Source organism: Monodelphis domestica, chromosome 4 (genome assembly GCF_027887165.1).
Source record: "Monodelphis domestica isolate mMonDom1 chromosome 4, mMonDom1.pri, whole genome shotgun sequence".
NCBI classification, from domain to species: domain Eukaryota; kingdom Metazoa; phylum Chordata; class Mammalia; order Didelphimorphia; family Didelphidae; genus Monodelphis; species Monodelphis domestica.
Genome location: NC_077230.1, coordinates 361,882,034 through 361,902,135, shown reverse-complemented (window position 1 = coordinate 361,902,135; position 20,102 = coordinate 361,882,034). Strand labels below are relative to the sequence as shown.

General features: G+C 36.2%; 1 protein-coding gene across 2 annotated transcripts in view; it reads right to left on the bottom strand.

Moving 5' to 3' along the window:
- Positions 1 to 20,102, bottom strand: part of LOC100031387 (argonaute RISC component 4) — a 69,620-nt gene that overhangs the window by 25,536 nt on the left and 23,982 nt on the right. For both annotated transcript variants that reach the window (XM_056795140.1, XM_001380629.5), the window contains exons 3-13: positions 13,505 to 13,625; positions 11,830 to 12,011; positions 11,513 to 11,649; positions 11,296 to 11,430; positions 10,897 to 10,984; positions 8,032 to 8,179; positions 7,680 to 7,799; positions 7,075 to 7,203; positions 5,293 to 5,426; positions 4,040 to 4,224; positions 3,022 to 3,181 (exon numbers count right to left, since the gene is read on the bottom strand). In XM_056795140.1, coding sequence (XP_056651118.1) covers positions 3,022 to 3,181; positions 4,040 to 4,224; positions 5,293 to 5,426; positions 7,075 to 7,203; positions 7,680 to 7,799; positions 8,032 to 8,179; positions 10,897 to 10,984; positions 11,296 to 11,430; positions 11,513 to 11,649; positions 11,830 to 12,011; positions 13,505 to 13,625 — 1,539 coding nt within the window. The remainder of the gene's footprint in view (positions 1 to 3,021; positions 3,182 to 4,039; positions 4,225 to 5,292; positions 5,427 to 7,074; positions 7,204 to 7,679; positions 7,800 to 8,031; positions 8,180 to 10,896; positions 10,985 to 11,295; positions 11,431 to 11,512; positions 11,650 to 11,829; positions 12,012 to 13,504; positions 13,626 to 20,102) is intronic.

The following is a 20,102-nucleotide window of genomic DNA, read 5'->3' as shown; positions in this document are numbered from 1 at the left end:
ACCTGGCTCTTAATACACTGAGCTACATTGCAGCCCCCTTCAATCTCTTTCTTCCCGACTCCTTCCCTGCTATCTCAAATGTGTCTATGTCTCCCTTATTCTTTAAAAAATGCTTTGCCTAATTCAGTCATTCCCCCTAGCTATCCTCTGATATTTCTCCTCCTTTCCTGGCTAAACTCCTTGAGAAAGCTGTCTATATTAGAGGCTTCCAGTTCTCCTCTCACTCTTTTTTAAATGCTTTGCAATCTGGTTTCTGACCTCAAAGGTCAATTGAAAGTATGCTTACCAAAATTACCAATGACCTTCTGATTGCCTTTTCTCAACCTTTATCTTTCACGACTTCTCTTTAAACTCTGACACTGTCAATTACCCATTTGTTCAGAGTACTCTCTTCTCTTTGGGTTTTCATGACAAAATTCTTTCTTCAATTTACTTACTACCTGTCTAACCATTCTATATGTTTCCTTTGTCAATGCCACATTAGTGGGTGTTCCAAAGCTCTCTGTCTTGGGTCTTATTTTTCTCTCTCTAAAGAAGTTTTTCTTCTTCTTTTTTTTTTTTAAAATAAAAACCCTTACCTTATGTTTTAGAATCAATACTTGGTGCCAGGGCAGAAGAGTAGTTAGGGCTAGGCAAGCGGGGTTAAGTGACAAGTGCCCAGGGTCTGACTGCTAGGAAATGTCTGAGTTCGTATTTGAACGCAGGACCTCCTGTTTCCTGGCCTGGCTCTATCCACTGAGCCATCTCTAGAAGTTCTTAACCTGGGGACACTGAACTTAAAAAAACAAAACATTTTGATAACAACAATATTTCAATATAATTGGTTTCCTTTATAATCCTGTGAATTTTATGTGTTAAAAGTATTATTCTGAGAAGAGTTCTATAGGTTTCAGATTGCTAAAGGGATCTATGATAGAAAAAAAGTTTAAAAATTCCTGCTCTATACCATCTTACTTGGTGATTTTGTCAGCTCTTTTGAGTTCAACTATAATCTCTATGCAAATGATTTCTGAATGTGCATATCCAGTTCTAGTCATTTTCCAGAGCTCCATGTCAATAACTACCTTTCAGGCAACCTGAACTGGATGTTCCCAAGTCATCTTAAACTCAACATGCCCAAAATTCAACTCGTTATCTTTTCTCAGAAATCCTTTTTCTCTGCTCAACCTTCCTTTTACTTTTGAGGGTACCATCCTCCCACAATCACCCAGATGTGCAACTTGTTCTAGACTTTACATTCCCTTCTCTCCACTCAAACAGGTACTACTTCAGTTCAGGCACTATTCACCTCTGACCTGGACTATTGCAATAGCTTTCTAAATGGATGCCATATACTGTCTCCTCCTCCTACTCAGTTATCAAGGAATTCCCTCAAGGATAGGTTTGCCCATGCCATCCCTGTGCTGTTAGGGCCAGTGACCTTATTTGGTCCTGGAGGTAACAGAAAATCCTGTATAGTATTTTGAACCCTTTACAATCTAGCTTACTTTTCCAATCTCCTTACACTTTACCTTTCTCTAAACTCTAGGCTCCAGTTGTCCAGGCCTACTTGTTCTTTACAAGAAATGCCATGCTCCATCTTTGTGCCTGGGTTTTGCTGTTCCTCGAGTATTTGGAAAGTTCTTCCTCCTCAACTTCACCCCTTACGTTTCCCTGGCTTTCCTTGAAGACTCAAGTTCAGCTGGCTTTTCTCAGTCTCCCTTGCTGTTTGTGTTTCCCTTCTGGAATTATCTGTGTGTGTGTGTGTGTGTGTGTGTGTGTGTGTGTGTGTTGCATGTCCATAGTTACTTATATACTATTTCCTCCATTAGAATTTGAGCTTTGAGGCAGCAGCATGTTTTTGGCTTTCTTTGCATCTTCAGAGATCAGCACAGGGCCTCATACATATAAAGCCTTAATAAATGCTTACTGATTGAAAAGCTAAAAATATTTTCCTAGTGCTTTTGACCAAATGCTTATGCTGAATACTGGCATGAGGCAATAGAATGTCACACGTAAAATGGTTTCCTTTACATCAAGAATGCCAATTTGGAAATAATTCTGTTCCTTGAGTAGTAGGCATGCTTATTTATCACTGGACAGGGATCGTACCTTTTTAGTAGCAAAATGTTATAGCATACGCCCTCCCCACTCTCCCACAACTCTGCCACTATGGAGATGGAAGAACTGTAGTTTTGTCTCTCCATATTTAGCTAAGCTCATCCTCGGAAAGGGGTCTGTTCCTGGTATCACTTGTCAGTACTGCAGAACCTTTCAGAACTTACATTGCAATGGTACAGCTTTTAAGAAACCACTGTCACACCTGGTCATCATGATGAAGCACTTCACTTTGTAGCTGACAACCACCCCTTTCTGACCTACCCAAAAGGAGGCACCTGAAATATTAACTACCATCCCAAGAACTCCGTCTTGTTGCTCCCGGTAGGGCCTCGTATCGGAGTCCTGGAAACCTAATATAGAGGAGAGGCCTGAGAGCCGTTTGGAAAAAAGGCCTTTCAGCTATCAAGCATGTCATGTAATTTGAGAATCTGGAATGAATAAATTTGTAGATCATCAACTTCTGGTTTGGGTTTTTATACTTCTTAGGATTTTTAAACAATTGCTACCACCTTCAATTTGTAAAGCATTTTTGACTTCAACTCTAATATAGGCAGGGTAGGTATCATAGATGGGAGAAACTAAGATCTTAAGAGGTTCAACAAGTTGGTTAATCTCAGATTGCAAATTACTGGCAAATCCAACTCATCTATTGACCAGCTTGTTCCTCTACACATTGTACTACACTATTTATTATCTTGTTTGATTACTTTTAGATTCAACAATTTCTGTTGAAGAATTAAGTTTTTAAACAAAAGGTACCACAAAAGAAAGTTTGATTTAGAGTTTAAGGACTTGGGTTCAAATCACAGCTTTGTTATCTACTATGTCACTTATTATATCTGCGACTTATCATCTGTTAAATTATCTCTAAGGTTTCTTCTGGCTCAAAGTCTATAATCTAAGATTCAAAATAAGTCTTACCTTTGATGGGGTACAAGGACATTGTTAATTCCACCAAGTTTTGCATTTATCTTCAGGCAGAGATTAGAGAGAGTTTGGGGAGAAGTCTTTACTACATTTTTCACCTGAACACATTGAGTGGCCATTCCTAAGAGGGTATCACCAACACGTTTCACCTCAGCTAAAAGCAAACAAATGAAATTAATTAAGATGTTCTTCTAATTCAATAATTATTCATTATGCACCTACTACTGTAGATGCCTGTGTCAGATGCTGATGCCGAGTTTTCCACTGCTATCCAGTGGCCTTTTCATAACCCTGATATCTAACTCCCCATCCCTTTTCTATTTCTTTCTACTTACTGTCTTCCCTCTTTATGTTCCTTGAGGTCAGGGATTGTCTTTCTTCTTGCTTATCCATTGCCAGCACTCATCACAATGCTTGGCCCAGAGTAAGCACTTAATAAATGCTTTAGCTCATCTAATGGGTAGAATTTCAAAAGGCAGAAAGGCACAGGGAAGGGTGGGTATACCTGTATAAGGAACCCATAAACATGGAGGCAAAGAGGTACAAAATAAGCCTAGTAAAAAACTTATAACTCAGTATGACTGAAGGGTAGCAGGGAGTAATAGGAGAAGTTTGGAAAAGTGTCCTTGGATTGTAAAGAGTCTTGAATGGCAGGCTAAGGAATCTAAGGAGCTATTTATATGGTTAGTGGTAGAATGCATTGAAGCATCTAGAGCAAAATGGTAATATTAACAGTTGAGTACATGAGGAAGATTAACTATAGCATCACTGGAATAAGGGAGGACAGTTATGAAGGAAGGACAGTACTCCCAATATGAGGATGTGAATGTTGATAATTACCAACAACACTGTAAAGACCATTCAAGCCATAGACTAAAACCTTATAGGTTTTAACTATGTTCCATGTTTTACTATGTAATCAACAGACTATGCATACTGCCTCTAATCTAATTTTTAAAAAATCATGTGACCACTTAACATAGAAATGCTGCACAGTAACTAGAAACCATACCATACACTGGTGTCTTCCCAGGTAAGATCACGACTATCAGCTGCAGACCAACATAAGTCATCTTCAGATGTTTAAACATGGGTTCCACACTATCTGCTCCCTGTGCATATTTGCAAAAACATGGCTGACCTTGAATGGGCATCCCAGCATCCTTAGAAATCTTCCGTAGCTGATCTGTGAAACTCCTGTAGAAACAGAATTATTGTCATAGCGTGTATTATTTCATGGCACGGCTTGGTGCCCTGAGCAATCACTATAATTTAAAGCTTTTCTTAGAAGAGTCAATTCTGTGCTAAAAACATTAGCATAACTGGTGGCCAGAAGTGGATTGGGAGTTGCAGCACTGGAGTTGAAGTGGAATGTGATGTTATCAAATGTGATGTTATCAAAACATCTGCTAAATTATCAGTCTTAATTTTAATTTTCAGAACAACAATTATAGACTGAAATGTCAACTCAAAGATAACTTGGTATATCTATCTTTTAAAGGAGTTATGTCAATTTGTGTTTAAGTTATAACATAGAAACATATTAGTATTAAAAGCTTTGCTAGGAAATGAAAACCTGGCCCAGTAATTTACCTCCCTGAAAATTATTAATGCTAAAAAGCAACTAGAATTTGAAATAAATAAAAATTTGCTTTCAATTTAAATATTGGCTACAAAAACTCCAGTGTAGGAAGACACATAATTACTTCAACTCATGTACGAATCTTTCAGAATCATTTCTTCTGTGTATTTGCCAATAATTTAAAGCATTCTTTCCCTTCATATCAGCTCCCTTTTCTCACCTTGATTTTTCCACACTTAATAAACTTCCTCTATAAATCTCAAAAAATGATGTGGACTGAAACCAATAATCCTAGTCAGTGTCCATTCAGAGGCTAACAGAACTAGCAGCAAATATCAAAAGCATAATGGTTAAGATTAATCTCTTTTTTATCTCTGTTGAACAGTTAAAAGTACATCCAGGGAGGGAAGAGGTGGAATACTCACAAAGTCTTAACATATGGCACCATGCCATTCCAATTCCAAGCCCCTCTGCCTTGTTCTACATGTAAGTCAGAGATGGATTTCTGTTTCTTGAGACCAAGGAAGCTGAAGTTTTAGCAGAATCCTCAGGTTTAAAAGTGACCCTCCTCCCTTTTAAGACTGGTAGGGCCACTCCCAGAATTAAACTAAACAAAGAAGCTAAATGTAGCATTCTATATTTGAAAGGCAGAGGACCTAGCTATAAATATAAAAAATACTCACTTTAACAGATCTTCCCTGCATTGTTTCTGAGGAGCAAAACAAGCAACAGCCCACACTTTAATCTCAATGCCAGCATAAAACTGTTTTCCTCGCATATCCCATACACCTTGGTTTGGCGTAGCTACTGTTTTATTCTTTTGGGGGGCAGAGAGGAGGAAGGAAAAAAAGGAGAAAAGAGAACAGATTACAATTCAAGATCATGTTAACAGTGATGGCACAATAAGCAAAATTCCAAGCTTATACACAGTGTAGTGTGGTAGAAGGAACCAAATACTGAATTAGAAGAGCAGGTCTGACAATATGACTCTGCCACCAACCAACTTGGTGAATTGTGGCAAATCCCTTTACCTCTTAATCGCTTCCACTGTTACTGAATAGGCTGGATGAAAGAATCACTGAGGCTCTCTTCATGATTCTATATGAGATCTAGGAATGCTAGGCCCTGCTAATTGGCATAATCTTCCTCCTATGACTGTCAATGATGACCTAATTATTCGGTCTATAATCATTTATCAGGTGTTTCCTGTGTACCAGGCAGTTATGTAGTGACACAAAGAAAGGCAAAAACCTTTAAGGGTCTTGTCATTTTCCAATGGGAGCATCATCATGCAAAACCCCGTAAATAGAAGATAATTCCCAGAGAAAAGTCACTAGCATTCTATTAGGGGAATAAAGGATTCTTGCAGAAGGTGAGATATAAGCTAAGTTTTGGAAGAAAATTGGGATATAAAGATGAGGAGACAGAGCACTCCAGGCCCAGAGGACAGGCTGAGAAAAGGTATCAAGCCGGTAAATGGTGTGCAAGAAGGCCAGTGTTACTGGATTGTAGAGTATGTGCAGGAGAATAAAGTATAAGAAGATTAGGAAGGTATGAAGGGGCCAAGTTGTGAAGGGCTTTGAAAGCAGAGGATTATGTATTTGATTTTGGATGTAATAGGGAGTCACTGGAGTTTAATGAACAGGGAAGGAGACATGGTCAGGCCTTTACATGCTTTAGGATGATCACTCTGAAAGCTGAATGAAGGATAGACTGGAGTGGGGAAAGACTCAAGTCTAAGAGAGAAACTAGAAGGCTACTGTGATAGTACAAGTGGTGTCAAAGGAGAAAAAGATATTTAGAAAGGTTTTGCGAAGGTTGAAACAAGATTTCACCAAAGATTGGTTGTGTAGAGTGAATGTGGGAGAGAAGGTGAGCCTGTGTGCCTAACTGATTGGAAGGACAGTGGGGCCATGGCTCATAATGAGGAAGTTCCAAAGAAGAGAGAATTGTAGGGGGAAGATGAGTCCTGCTTTGGATGTATTGAGTTTGAGATGTTTATGATACATGGAGTTCAGGAGAGGAACTAGAGCTGCAGAGTGATGATAATTGAACTCAGGGGAGCTGATGAAATCACTAAGCAAGACAGTATAGAGTGAGAAGAGAGGACAAATCCCTCACACTGCCTTAGCCTCCCTTATATCGTGGTCCCTGGCCTGTCATTTACTTTCTTCATCTGCTTCTTGCAGAGGTAACCCTTGGCTCAATCTTTTAACTTTGGTAAGAATTTTGTTTATTTCACCAACCAGGTAAACAAAATGGGAGTAAAACCCCTGATAGTAAGAAATATTGCCACAAATTTAAGGGTATAAGAGAGGAAGCTTAATCATTCTCAAAGCTAGAGGTCTACAAAATGAAAAATAATGCTTTCAAAGTAACATATGAATGAAAAAATATTGCCCATGATTAGTTGGTTATAGAAGTGTACTCTATGGAAAGAAATAAAAAACCAAAAACCAATTTACCCGGCCTCCATATTGTAGCATTGGTGCTGGCAATACTCTGCCTGTCAACTCTGTCATTTCATTGTGAACAACAATACCAAATTCCTTTAGGTATGGATCAGGTCCACCAACCATGCTATTACTTTTCACCTAAAAAGACAGAAAATACTGTCATCATAGTAGCACTCTTCAAATTAATTGAGCAATCATCAATGGGACACAAGGACAAAATGCATCATCTCAGTATCTCTTAAACAGAGAGGCCACCACTCTTATAAAAGTAGAACAACGATGCACTGAATTATCTATACATTTTTGTAGCATAAACTATCATTTTAATTTGTTCAATATGTATTGAGTGCCCACATTACATGAAAAAGGTACCTTGTTATATGCCATGAATGGATATTAAAATATGCAAGGTATGGTCTTTTCAAGAAGCCTCAGTTTGGTATAATTTTTTTCTTCTACCAATGAGAAAAACAAAACAAAACCCAAAAGCCAGTGAAATTAGGAAGAGGCTTTCTTGTACATATAAGAACCCCAAACTAATCATATTAGAAAAATGTGTTTAGCCTTTCTTTCAATACATCACTGGAATTACATTAAAAAATTATCCTACATACTAGTCTGCTGATTTCCTCCTGTCTGTCAGGAGCTGATCTTGCAGTTGCTTTGATCATGGTTGATGTTTGATTGTCAGTTAATTTCTTGATACACCGCTGGCCTGCCACAATATTACAGACCTGTCATTAGGACAAAACAAATAAGGACTTACTTAATGGCTTTTTCCAAACCTAATTTTATAAAAAAGATTTTAGAAGAATGGAAACAAAAGCTGAAGAGTTGGTGACACAGCTAAACAAATCTGCTTCAAACTATCAAACTCAATTTTATTTTTATGTTAAAGGATAGCTTTTTTAAGCAAATAATATAAGTATCTGATAGAGTAGTAGGAGAGCATTTATTCAAGCTTACCTCAAGAGGAAGATAAGTGTGCTTTTGTTCTTGTCCCACTTGGAGACAAGGAAGATGAGGATATTTCAGCTGAAGACTATACTTCTGTTTAAAATACTGGGCTACTGTACATTCCATGGCTTGACCATTTTCCAGCTGTAGAGGAAAACTGAAGGATAATGTTATTTAGAAAATATTCTTCAACTCATACTTTTTTCTTATTTAAGAGCAAAATCCTACTCTCTGAGACATTTTGCAGATGGTTTATATCTTTCATATTGTTATTATTTAATTTGAATATACTTTTATATGTGTGTTGACTTGTTTATTTGGGTATATGATTTGGGTTTTATAAGATTATTCACTTACAAAAATGAATAATAAGGAAATGTTTTATGTGATAATACGTGTATAACCCAGATTGAATAGCCTGTCAGCTCCAGGAAGGGGGAGGGAAGAAGAGAGGGAGACAACATGGATCAGATAACTTTGGAAAACTAAGGTGAAAATTTGTTATTAAAATATGTGTGTTTTGATTTCCCCAAAAGAATATGTGCTCCTTGTAAGGACTGCTTCATTTTTTTCATATTTGCTTCTCTGGTGCCTAAGATAGTGTCTGGCATTTAAAGAAATGCTTGTTAACTAACTGGTTCCATAGTGAATATAGGTAACCTTTCCTTGAACAGATTCCCTCCATTCCTTTTAGTATTTAAATCAGTTTCACTGAAGATTCAGTTTACACAAATGTGGAGCTAGGTTTTTGCTTTTGTTGGAGTCAAACAAATCTTCACAGGAGCTAAATAATTTGTGAGTCTCTGCTCAAGGAAGAGTTAATTAGACTATAAAATACAAATGTTCACTTAGTTAATATGTAACTTAAAAAGAACATAAAATTTTAACAAATATAGGCTTTTGGGGGCCCCCTTCTTGATAACAGCTCTTCATGCTTTACACTAAATATTACAGTATACATTTGTTAACTGGAATGAAATAGACACATTTCAACTAAGTTTATGAATTTGACAAAAAGGACACCTCTTCATGGGAAACGGGACTAACTAAGAAGTAGTTAATGGAAATGTAGAAACATGTTAAAAACTAAAGAATCATCCATCTTAGGAGAAGGTAATGCTGGGAATATCACCAATCACTGGATATGGGGTTTTAATACATCAGAAGAAAGATCTCTTATAAAAAGTTTCAATGCTGCACTGCAACAATTTGGTTGAGGGCAAGATTATGTGAGGCATACTTGTAGAATAAATACCTCATGTAGCTAGTAAATATATTATGCTGAAATATATTTTCTGAAAAATATATTAGAAAAGGGATAAAATGAATGTATTTTCTTATAAATATATAAGATCAATAGGCATTCCCAAATGGCCAGGAGATCAAAGTAAATGAACATATAATTCTAAAAAAATGTCAAGTGATTAAAAGCCATAGGAACAATTGCTCTATATCACTAATAATATTAAATATTCAAATTAAAACAACTCCGTTGTTTTACTTCACACAGAGCAAACTGGGAAAGATATAAAACAAAGGTGTCAAACTCACCTCCAGAACCAGATAAAAATATAATTGGGAAATGCTTAACATAATAAATAAAAATACACTACAACAAAGATGTCAGTTTCTAGTTTTCTAAGTTAATATGGGGCCAGCTGGGATCTTCTTCTATTTGAATTTGACATAACTGTAAAACATTGGAATAATCAGTACTGGAGGAGATGTGGAAAGGTAGGCATAGTGCTAGTTTACTGGTATAGTGACAAATTGGTCCAAGCATTCTGCAAAGTAAATTATGATAAGGAAGTGACTAAAATGAATATGTTTCCTGACCTAGAGACCCCACTACTAGGCATATACTCCAAGGTCATAGATTAAGAAGAAAGTGCTATACCCCAATATTTATTTTTTTTTATAGCAGCACTTTTACTAAAAAGCAAGAACCAAAATAGATTCTCGTGAATTGGGGAATAGTTGAGTAAATTATGGTAAATATGAATGTAATGGAATATTACTGAGTTGGGGAAATGAATATGAAGACTATAGAAAAACTTATATGAACCAAAGCAAAGTGAGGCAAGCAGAATCAGGAAATAATATATACAATGATTGCTTCAATGAAAATGGAAAGAATAACTTGAAACTGAATATAGTTCAGGGGTAAGTATAAAGACTAAGAATGACTCTAAGGAAGAGATATAAGAATACACCCGCACAGGAAGCAACAACTGACAGTGACAGGACAGATAACATAAAAAAAAAACAAAAAAATTGCTAAATGGAAAAGTTTACCATGGAGTAAAAGAGCTCAGACACTTCAATAAAATTTATAATATAAGCAGTAGTGTATATTGGATAGAGGGTTGATTGTGGAGTCAGAAGACCTAGGTGTTTTCTCTCATAGCCTCCCCCTCCTCTGAAGCACAATGTGTGATTACGGGCAACTCACTGACCATTTCTGTACTTGAATAACTTTCTAAGACTGTAAATTACAGAATGGTTGCCAATCTGCTTTGGCAGGCCTATCTGGTATGGAATCCATGCCAGAATTCATTGAAAATGATGAAATTACAAGTCTAGACCAAAATAACAATAATAATAATTTCATGACATCATAATGATTACCTTGAATTATCAAATTATGTACTCTTTTTTAAGAAGTCAAGAGAGCAATATATTTTGTAAATATTTCCACCAAAAATGATTGAAGTTGTAAATACCATTACTGAAAAGGATAGGTTTCAATTGTTTGGAAAATACATGGAAATTATTTTCCAATGATGTCAGATAAATAAGGCATTTCATAGTACTACCCAAGCAAAGTACCCAACAATTCATAATTAAATATCTTTTCAGATGTGATCAGCATACGTTTGATGGCTGGCGGGTCGTCTAGTTACGTTACAAACTCGATATTTTCGTTTCATCTGTCCGCAGTGGGTAACCTCGACTTTAAGACCTAATGTAGAAGAAATGTCAAAACAAAGGTAATTAGGTTACATTCACAGTCAAAAAACAGAGTTGCAAAACAGCCATTAGTTTTAAAAGGGCACAAAATACACTTGTAAATGGACAAATTGGAGAGGAGATAATAGGACTAATTTTATCTCCCATCCTTTTAGGGAACTAGTCTCAGTTACAGATGATTCCTTCATTCCCCAATAAAATAAAATTCTAAATGAAAAAAAAAATGCTGGTTACTTCATTAGAATAAATGCTTCCAAATGGTCATGTAGCAGGTCAAAAGGCTACTTTAACATAAAAACTCACCTCTGATTTCTTTGGTAAACTTGACACGCTGGGAGTCTGTAAGAGGTTTTGTTTGTTCATTGATGTTCTGAATGTCTAAAACCTCACACATGAACTCAATGATAGGCTGGGCACGGTAGAAAGCAGTAGCAGATACTAATAAACAGAATAACAGTACACTTAGTTTTGACAAAGGGTAGGGATAAAATAGTGAAGTGGGAGCATAATTCCAGCATACCGTCAATATTCAGCATCATATTCCACATGGCAGGTCTCACAGACTGGTGGAAGCCAAACCAAACCTCCCTTCCCCCTCCCAGAGGGTGGTAGTAACCTTCGGGAGGAGAGAAGAACGAGCGGCCAACAGGAGTATACCTGAAGAAACAAGAGGTGGCATGTTGCATAGGTAAGAAGTTCTTTTATTCCATTCTTGCCTTTTCCAAGAGTTTAATGTATCAGAGTATGACAGAGGAACCATGTAGAAATTATTTTGGATGGCCTAAACCAGTGCAGAGACTAAAACTTATGAAGAATATGCCCAACAGGGACACTCACCTCATAGAAGGCAGATGCCTTGTGATGACATCTAGTGCCTGTACAGAATCTTCAGGCACTTCATTCAAATGCCCAGCCAATGCTTCCAAAAGTAGCTGAAGACTTACTACAGATACCCACTGAATTGAAACTTTAAAGGTCTGGTCTTTGCCCTCACCGGGAAGAGTCACTTCCATATCGACCTTGGTGGGGGAAAAAGCACACACACGTTGATAAAGAAAAGGTGTTACAAAAGCTAAGGTAGTTATAATGAAGCTTAGCAAACTAAGTCTCTTTTCATCAAGCATCATTTCCACAGCTTCCCGTAAATTATCCACCCTTACCACAGTCTTTTCTATCATTTCTCAATACTTTTTAAGTAGATAGAAAGGCAAACAATGCAAGAGCATCCAGACAAGTGTTTTATATAGATATGATCATTTAAATAGCACATCAAGGCACTAGTTTTGACTCTAGCAGTCCAAGTAAAAATTAGAGGCGATATTAATGGCTAACATTTATCTATCACTTCAATGTGCCAGGCATTGTTTCAAATGCTTTAGAGAGAGTCTCATTTTATCCTCTCAATAACCCTGGGAAGTAAGTGCTATTATTATCCTCATCTTATAGATGAGGAAATTGAGGCAAACAGAGGCAAAATGATTTGCTCAGGATTAACTGGCTAGTAAATGTTTAAGGCTGGATTTGAACTCACATCTTCCTGACTCTAGGCCCAGCATTCAGTTCACTGTGCCTCTAAATTTTGGGAAGTTCCTAAAAGAAGGGTTGTGACTAGGGTTAAGTTTACTTTGTGTAGTTTTAGTACAGAAAAAGCATAACTGGATGAAACAGCCTGCTACATAAGTGGAAGAGTTGCACTTAAATATATTCAGCTGCAGTAAAAACAGATTCATGTTTTAGTAAGCTTTGGCAAATCCACTAATGCTCTATGCTGGAGCTACTGGAGGGCGCAAGAAAAATAGTCCTTAACATAGATCAAAATCTTGTAGGCTACAGGAACCAATTCCCAGTACAGTCAAAGTCTGAAGAACTACAGCTGCATGTGGTTATATAAAGGTATCAGTTCAAAGAATTGATGAGAGCAGTTGGAAGAGAATGCAAACAAAGCTAAGGTCCCTGTTTTGACCTCCATGTGGCCTGTTCAGCTTTGTGCACAATACACCTACTAGTTACACAGGCTGAAGGTTCTTTACCTAATTCCAGTTAGCAGTCTTCAATATAATCTGCTGGTCACACAGGGCAGGGGAAGGAAATGTGGATGGATTAATATGAATTAAACACATCACATAAAAAATAATAGCTAGTATTTACATAGCACCTGTGCCAGGCCCTGTGCTAAGTACTTTAAAAAATATCATTTCATTTGATCCTCACAATAACCCTGGGAAATAGGGGCTATAATTATTTCCATTTTACAGTTGAGGAAATTGAGGAAAACAAAGGTTAAGTGATTTGCCCAAGGTCACATAGCTAGAAGTGTCTGAGGCTCAATTTGAAATTGAGGTCTTCCTAATCCGAGGTTCAATACTCTACTCACTGAGCCAAGTGCCTGCTTCTATATGAGCATTACCATAAAATTCTAGACCTTGCAAAGTGCTTAATAAATGCTTTTAAAATAAATTCATTAGTGATTCAGGGTTATAATGAATTGTTTCTGGCTATTCTCAATACTTACCCGATCCCGTCCAATAGGCAGTGGGTGAGCTGTATACATGTTTCTTTTGCCATCATAGCCAGGCTGCCGATCACCAAATATCTGCATTTTGAAGTGTCTTACCATTGTATCTACCACCTCCCTTAAACAACAAAGGAAATTGTAGCTTTGGAAAATGGTCAACAATCAGGAAGGCATCAAACACATTGTTAACAATCAAGTCAAAACTAGGAATGGCATGATAGACTTCAAGGAATACTATAGCCCACTTGTTAAAAAATAATTTTTTAAAGCAAGTTACCAGGACTTGACGAAAACAAGTGAGAGTTTACAACATAAGTTGGGGGAGAAGTTGGCATAGGATTTTACATCTTTCTTCCAAATCTAGGGCTTTAAAAAATCCAAGCCACAAATAAGAAGTTTAACAGCCATACCTTCTCTTCCTTGAAAGAAACTAAAAAATTAATTTGGGATGTAAGTTCATACTTAAAACTTACTAGAGAAGTGTAGCTCCAAGGGTGCAACAATGTGGTGGTAAGAAACCTCACTCAGAGCTTTGGAGGATAGGAGTTGAATGATACATGGGAAGTAGTTCAAGAATAGGAGAAGCAAGAAACTTAAGATCACTTCTCAAAGCAATAACTTTGTTCTCTTGTAATGATACTGTTACTCTATGAAGGTTTGATTTTATTCTACAATGCTCACATACTAAATGGAGAAGGAAGCATTCTGGAATATACTTATTTCCAAAATGTAGTGTATTACATAATAAAACAATGCATGACTTGCATGCAGTCAGGATCACACACTGCTTCCAGGGACTGAAACAAATATAGTTGCTATCATTCTGGAGTATGAAACTCCAATGGTACCCAAGCGTGTTGTTTGTGACAGTGTAAAACATGTGAGTCAGTGAAAAGTCATGTACCATACACATACAGCATGTGAGCCATACCAATATACATGATTGCCCAAGGACTGGGATTTATATCTTATACACCAAATCATTTCACAAATGGTTAAAACAGCAGTGTTACAGTGACTAAGCTAGTGTCATGAAATATTAGAGGGGGAAGGTGGATGGGGAATAATCAAATCTCTTCTATCTTCCCTATTTTAAAAAGTAAAAACTGAGGCCTAGTTGGAACAAGGCCTCAGATTTCCCAAATCATACAACCAAAATAATTCATTTAAGACATTTCATATGAAAATGTCCTTAGAATTTAGAGGGAAAAAAGGGATTTAGATATAATCTCGTTCAAACACTTCATTTTACATATGTGGGAACAGAAGTCCTGGGAAGTTAAGTGATGGCCCAAAGTCAGAGAAAGGGGCACATAGTGGAGTTGTAATTCAAACTTAGGTCTTGACTTCAAATGTAACATTCTTTCCACTATGCTACACAGAGGTATGTATCCTTTGTACTTTCTATTCCCTAAAGAAAAGGAGAGCTTTCCTTCAGAATTTCTAAATAGTAGCTTAAGAATATGGGTAAAGTAGTAATCTGTAGGGTCTCACAAAAAGACACCTACCTGCAAGAAAGACAACTGATATACTTCAATGGCATTATCCTATTCCTCCTTTTACACACTTAGAGCGATTTAAAAATGTGGCCTCAGACCTACCTAAGTTAATGGTTAGGGGTTAGAAATTAGGAATAAGTTAGTTGAATAAGTTATGGAAAACCCACACCCATCAAACAACCAAAAGAGTGTTTTAGAGATTTAGACAAATTAATAATGAAATCCATCTGGAGAAACACAAGGTCAAGAATCTCAAAGGAAATAATGAAAAAATGTGGGAAGGAATGGGGCCTCAGTATACCAGGTCTCAAACTATTTGGCAAAGCAGTAATCATTAAAACACTTTGGTATTGAAGAAATAGAGAGGTTGACCAATGGAATAGAATAGGTAAACAATATATGGAAACCAACAAACCTACATGTCTAGTGTTTATCTGACCAAAAACTGAACAGCAGTCTGGAAGAAATTAGATTTAGACAAATACTTGAAACTAAATACCAAGGAAAGCTACAAATAGATGAGATTATCTTGAAATACAGATACAGATATAAAAGGTCACATCATAAACATATTAGGAATAAGAAAGATATTGCTTTTCAGATATATGGATGGAGGAGGAGGTAATGACCAAAACAAAGGATAGTGAGGACCACAGAAAACAGAAGGGATAATTTTGATTACATAAAATTAAGAAGGTTTTGCACACACACACAAACCTCAAATGAACAATGTAGCTAAGATTAGAAGGGAAACATTTAATTGGGCAAAAATCTTGACTGCAAATCTCTCATATAAAGGTCTCATTTCCAAGTTATACAAGGGAATGATTCAAACAAATAATAGGAGATAATAAGAGTTATCCCACAAATGATAAATGGTCTAAGGATAGGAAGAGACAATTTTCAAGGGAAGAAATCCAAGCCATCAACAGCCATATGAAAAAATGTTTCACATTACCAATAATTAGAGAAATGCAAATTAAGTAACTGAAAGTTCCTCTTTCTTAACTATCAGATTTGCAAAGTTGGTAAGAAAAGAAAGTAACAAATGTTGGAGGGGCTACAGGAAAATAGGTGTATTAGTGCACTACTGGCGGAGCTATGAATTAGTTCAGTCATTCTGGACAGCAATTTGAATTATGCCTACAAAGTAACTAAACTGGCCATTCTTTCTGATCTGGAAAAACCACTCTAGGCCTATACTCCCAAAGAGATCAAAGAAAAAGATTCCACATGTATAAAAATTTTTATAATATCTCTTTTTGTAGTGGCAAAGACTGGAATCTAAGGAGGTGCCCATATGTTGAAGAATGGCTGAACAAAAAATGGGGGATGTGTGTGTACATATATATACAGAATACTGCTGTGAGAAATGAGAAGATATACATGGGGTTCAGAGAAAGCTAGAAGACTTGAATGAACTAATACAGAGTGAAGTGAACAGAACTAGGAGAACATTTTAAACAATATAAACCCCAATGTTAAGACAATCAATTTTGAAAAATTTGAGTACTTTGAACAATTCAATGACAAGACCACAATTCAGAGGATCCATGATGAAGAAAGTTAAATATGCAGAATAAGATACAAATTTTTAGATGTGGCCAATGTAGGAATTTGTTTTCCTTGACTATGCATATTTATTACAAGAATAATCACTCCAGTAGATGAGGGGATGAGAGAAAGGAAAAACAAATGTTTAATAATTGAAGGAAAAAAAGATCTAGAAACAAAACCCAGGAATCTTCTACTCATCTCTGGCTCTTTCAAGGTTGGCAGCTCAAAGGTAATTGATGTATGGAAATGTAATGTAATATAATGTAATGTAATGGCAACTCTAGAGTAATTTTACCACATTCACAAATTGACAAATTTCTCAAGTCATGCAGTAAACTTGTCAGGCCTAATGAATAGTGTTGAACATAAGATATGTTGAACATAAGGGAGACATGAGTTCAAATCCTACCTTGAATGAAGCTAATTGCCTGTATTGCTTTTATATAACTCATTATAATATTATAGTTACCAATAAAATCAAGACCTTTTGTTGTCAACTTTGGAATATTAAGGGAAGCTATTTAACTAAATTGTGATTCCTAATAAAAATTACAGAAACAATCATGGAGCAAGTCACAGAAATTAGGAGTGTATCAGAAGGACAAGATGGTGTTTGTTTTTGTGAAGGATATAGATTCACTCTAGGTTCTTCAGAGTTTATGGCCCAGAAGTCCCTTTGGTTTATCCTTAAGTTTCTTCCCAATATTAGTATAAGAAGTCTGATTATATCAGTCTATTATTCATAGTATTCATTAGAGATGACTGAAAATATCCTGATTAGAGTCATGCCCATATTTATTGTAGTTACTGGTGCTTGTGATATCCCAGGAACCATATACTCTAGGACAGTGAAATTGTGAACCTATGGCATGGGTGCCAAAGATGGCACACAGAGCACTATCTGTGGGTACCCCCTGTGACAAGGAAATCACTTTAAAAAAAACCTCTCCCTAAGTTCATTACTAGAAAAACAGAAGGACTGGGACTGGGGCAGAGCTCCTCCCTTCAGTGTAAGTCTAGCACTGGGGGGGGGGGGGGGAGGTTAGGAGGGAGCAGGGCACACAGGGCTCAGCACTCCCTCTCTAAAAAGTCTGCCATCACTGTTCTATAGTTTAGACATTTAACAGAGGCCCTGATCTATGTAAATCCTTCTGATGTCCAAACAAGAAGTCTTAATTGAATTGGAGCTAAATCATTAGAAGGATGAAAGAAAATGGGGGCTACCTATCTTAAATCTTTTATTAGAATTTATTAACTGCCTTAGCAAATATTTTCTGAACTTTAGTAACATGGTCTGCATCCTTTAGTTTTGTAAATCATTTATGATAACTGGCTGTCAAATGCCTTTAAAACAAATTGTGAACATCTATATAAGATCCTTTCATCACAGGATGGGTGTGGTGAGACCTCCAATTTATTTTTTGTCCATTAAAAAATGTTGGACCTTCAGCTCAGAATTTTGGACCAGATTTTTTTATTTCCTTACCTCTGACATTTACTAGGTGTGTGATTATGAATAGGTCACTAAATCTCTCAAAACCTAGGATTCCATATCTATAAAACATGGATCAAATCTATAGTATTTCCTAGGGTGGTTGTGGGTATCAAATGATACTCACATATTTTACAAAATTTGTATTTTTTTGTATGCTTTTATTTTTAAACCCTTATCAGTTCCAAGGCAGTAGAGGTACCAGTAAGGGCTAGGCAATTAGGGCTAAGTTATTTGCCCAGGACCACACAGCTAGGAAGTGTCTGAGGTCAAATTTGAATCCAGGACCTTCTGACTCCAGGCCTGGCTCTCTATCCACCTAGCTGGTCCTTGCATATTTTATTAAAGTCGCCCAACCCCCACCCCATCATTGTAACTTCCAAAATTACTTTCCTTTCATCAGAATCTGCCCTTTTTACAAATAAGTACAGTCAAGAAAAATCAATCCACCCATTGGTCTTATCTGACTGTATATTTGCAAACTTAAAAGTTCAATATAAATGTCAGTTATAGTTTTTATGAAGATATTAATAAGGAAGACCATACAGTCTTCTTTGCCTAAGTTTCAAGATTTGTTTCCACCATTGCCAAAAACCCAATTCATTAATTTATAAGAAATATAACTGCCAAGCAAATGACTAACATTTATATAATGCTTGAAAAATTTTAAAGAGCTTTTCTTCACACCTTATAATGTGGGATAATAGCTTTAATACCTAACTTACATATAGTAAATAGACAGTCAGGGAGTTTTGTGACTTGTCCAGGATCACATAGCTAGCAAATATTAGAACTAGGATTTGGGAGCAGGTGGTCTGTCTCCCAAGTTCAATTCTATATACAGTACCATACCAGATACTCTATACTAAGCTTCCCCTCCTGCTTGCTGATTTGTATAATTTTTTATTCTATATATAGTAACCTATGTAGGCGCTGCTAAAAACCCTATAAAATGTAGGCATAGAGGATTCTTTTTTTAGTATCATAAAATATATCTAAAACCAAAAGTATCATACAGAATGGGAATACACTAGAAGCTTTCCTAATAAATACAGATATACACTTTTCTGCCTTAGAACCAGTATACAGTATTGATTCTAAGACAGAAGGCTTAAAAAAAAAGGAAGGTAGAAAGGAAGAATGTCCAGTTTCTACTCTATTATTTTATAATATTTCTGAAACTCTTAGCTACTAATAAGACAAGAAATTAAAATTGTATAGAGGCAAAAAGGAGATAAAACAGTCCCATTCTGTTGATGAAATAATGGCTTATTTAAAAATCCTAGGAAATCAAAGATATTAATTGAGACAACAGATTCTATAAAGTTAGCAAGCTACAAAATAAATCTTTAATAAAAATGACAATAATACCAAAGTTAATAACTTGGTGTTGAATAATTCTAAAAATACAATTTAGTTAGGAAAGGACTCTATTTGGGAAGAACTCCTAGGAAAACTGCAAAGCAGCTACAGAATTTAGGATTAAACCAACAGTTTAATCCATATTCCACAATAAATTCAAATGGCTATGCGATCTGAATATTAAAGTTCACACTATAAAAAAATCAGAATAGAATCCTATCACATGCCTATGGGTAAGAGATGTACTCTAAATCAAAAAAGGTATAGAGGCAATTAAAAAAGATAAAGGAATTTTGATTTCGCAACACTGAAAAGTTTTTGCATTAAGAAAATAAATGCATCTAGATTAAGAGAAGTAGCTGAATAAAATAAAATCTTTGTATTAAGCTTCTGGAATAAAAGTTTCCTATCCAAGATATCCAGACAACTAACTAACTAAAGTTGCCCAAAGAGATAAATAATCAAAGGAACAGTTCTCAAAGAAAGAATTGCAAACAATTAAATTCAAATAAAAATAATCCTGGAGTTTTTTTACCTCACACCAGACAAAATGGCAAAGAAATAAAAGATAAGCTGAAGTTAGAGGGGTTGTGGAAAGATAGGCACACTAGTGCAATGCTAGTGGAGCAGAGAGTGAGTACAAACATTTTGGAATGTAACTGGAATTATGCAAAGAAAGTAAACT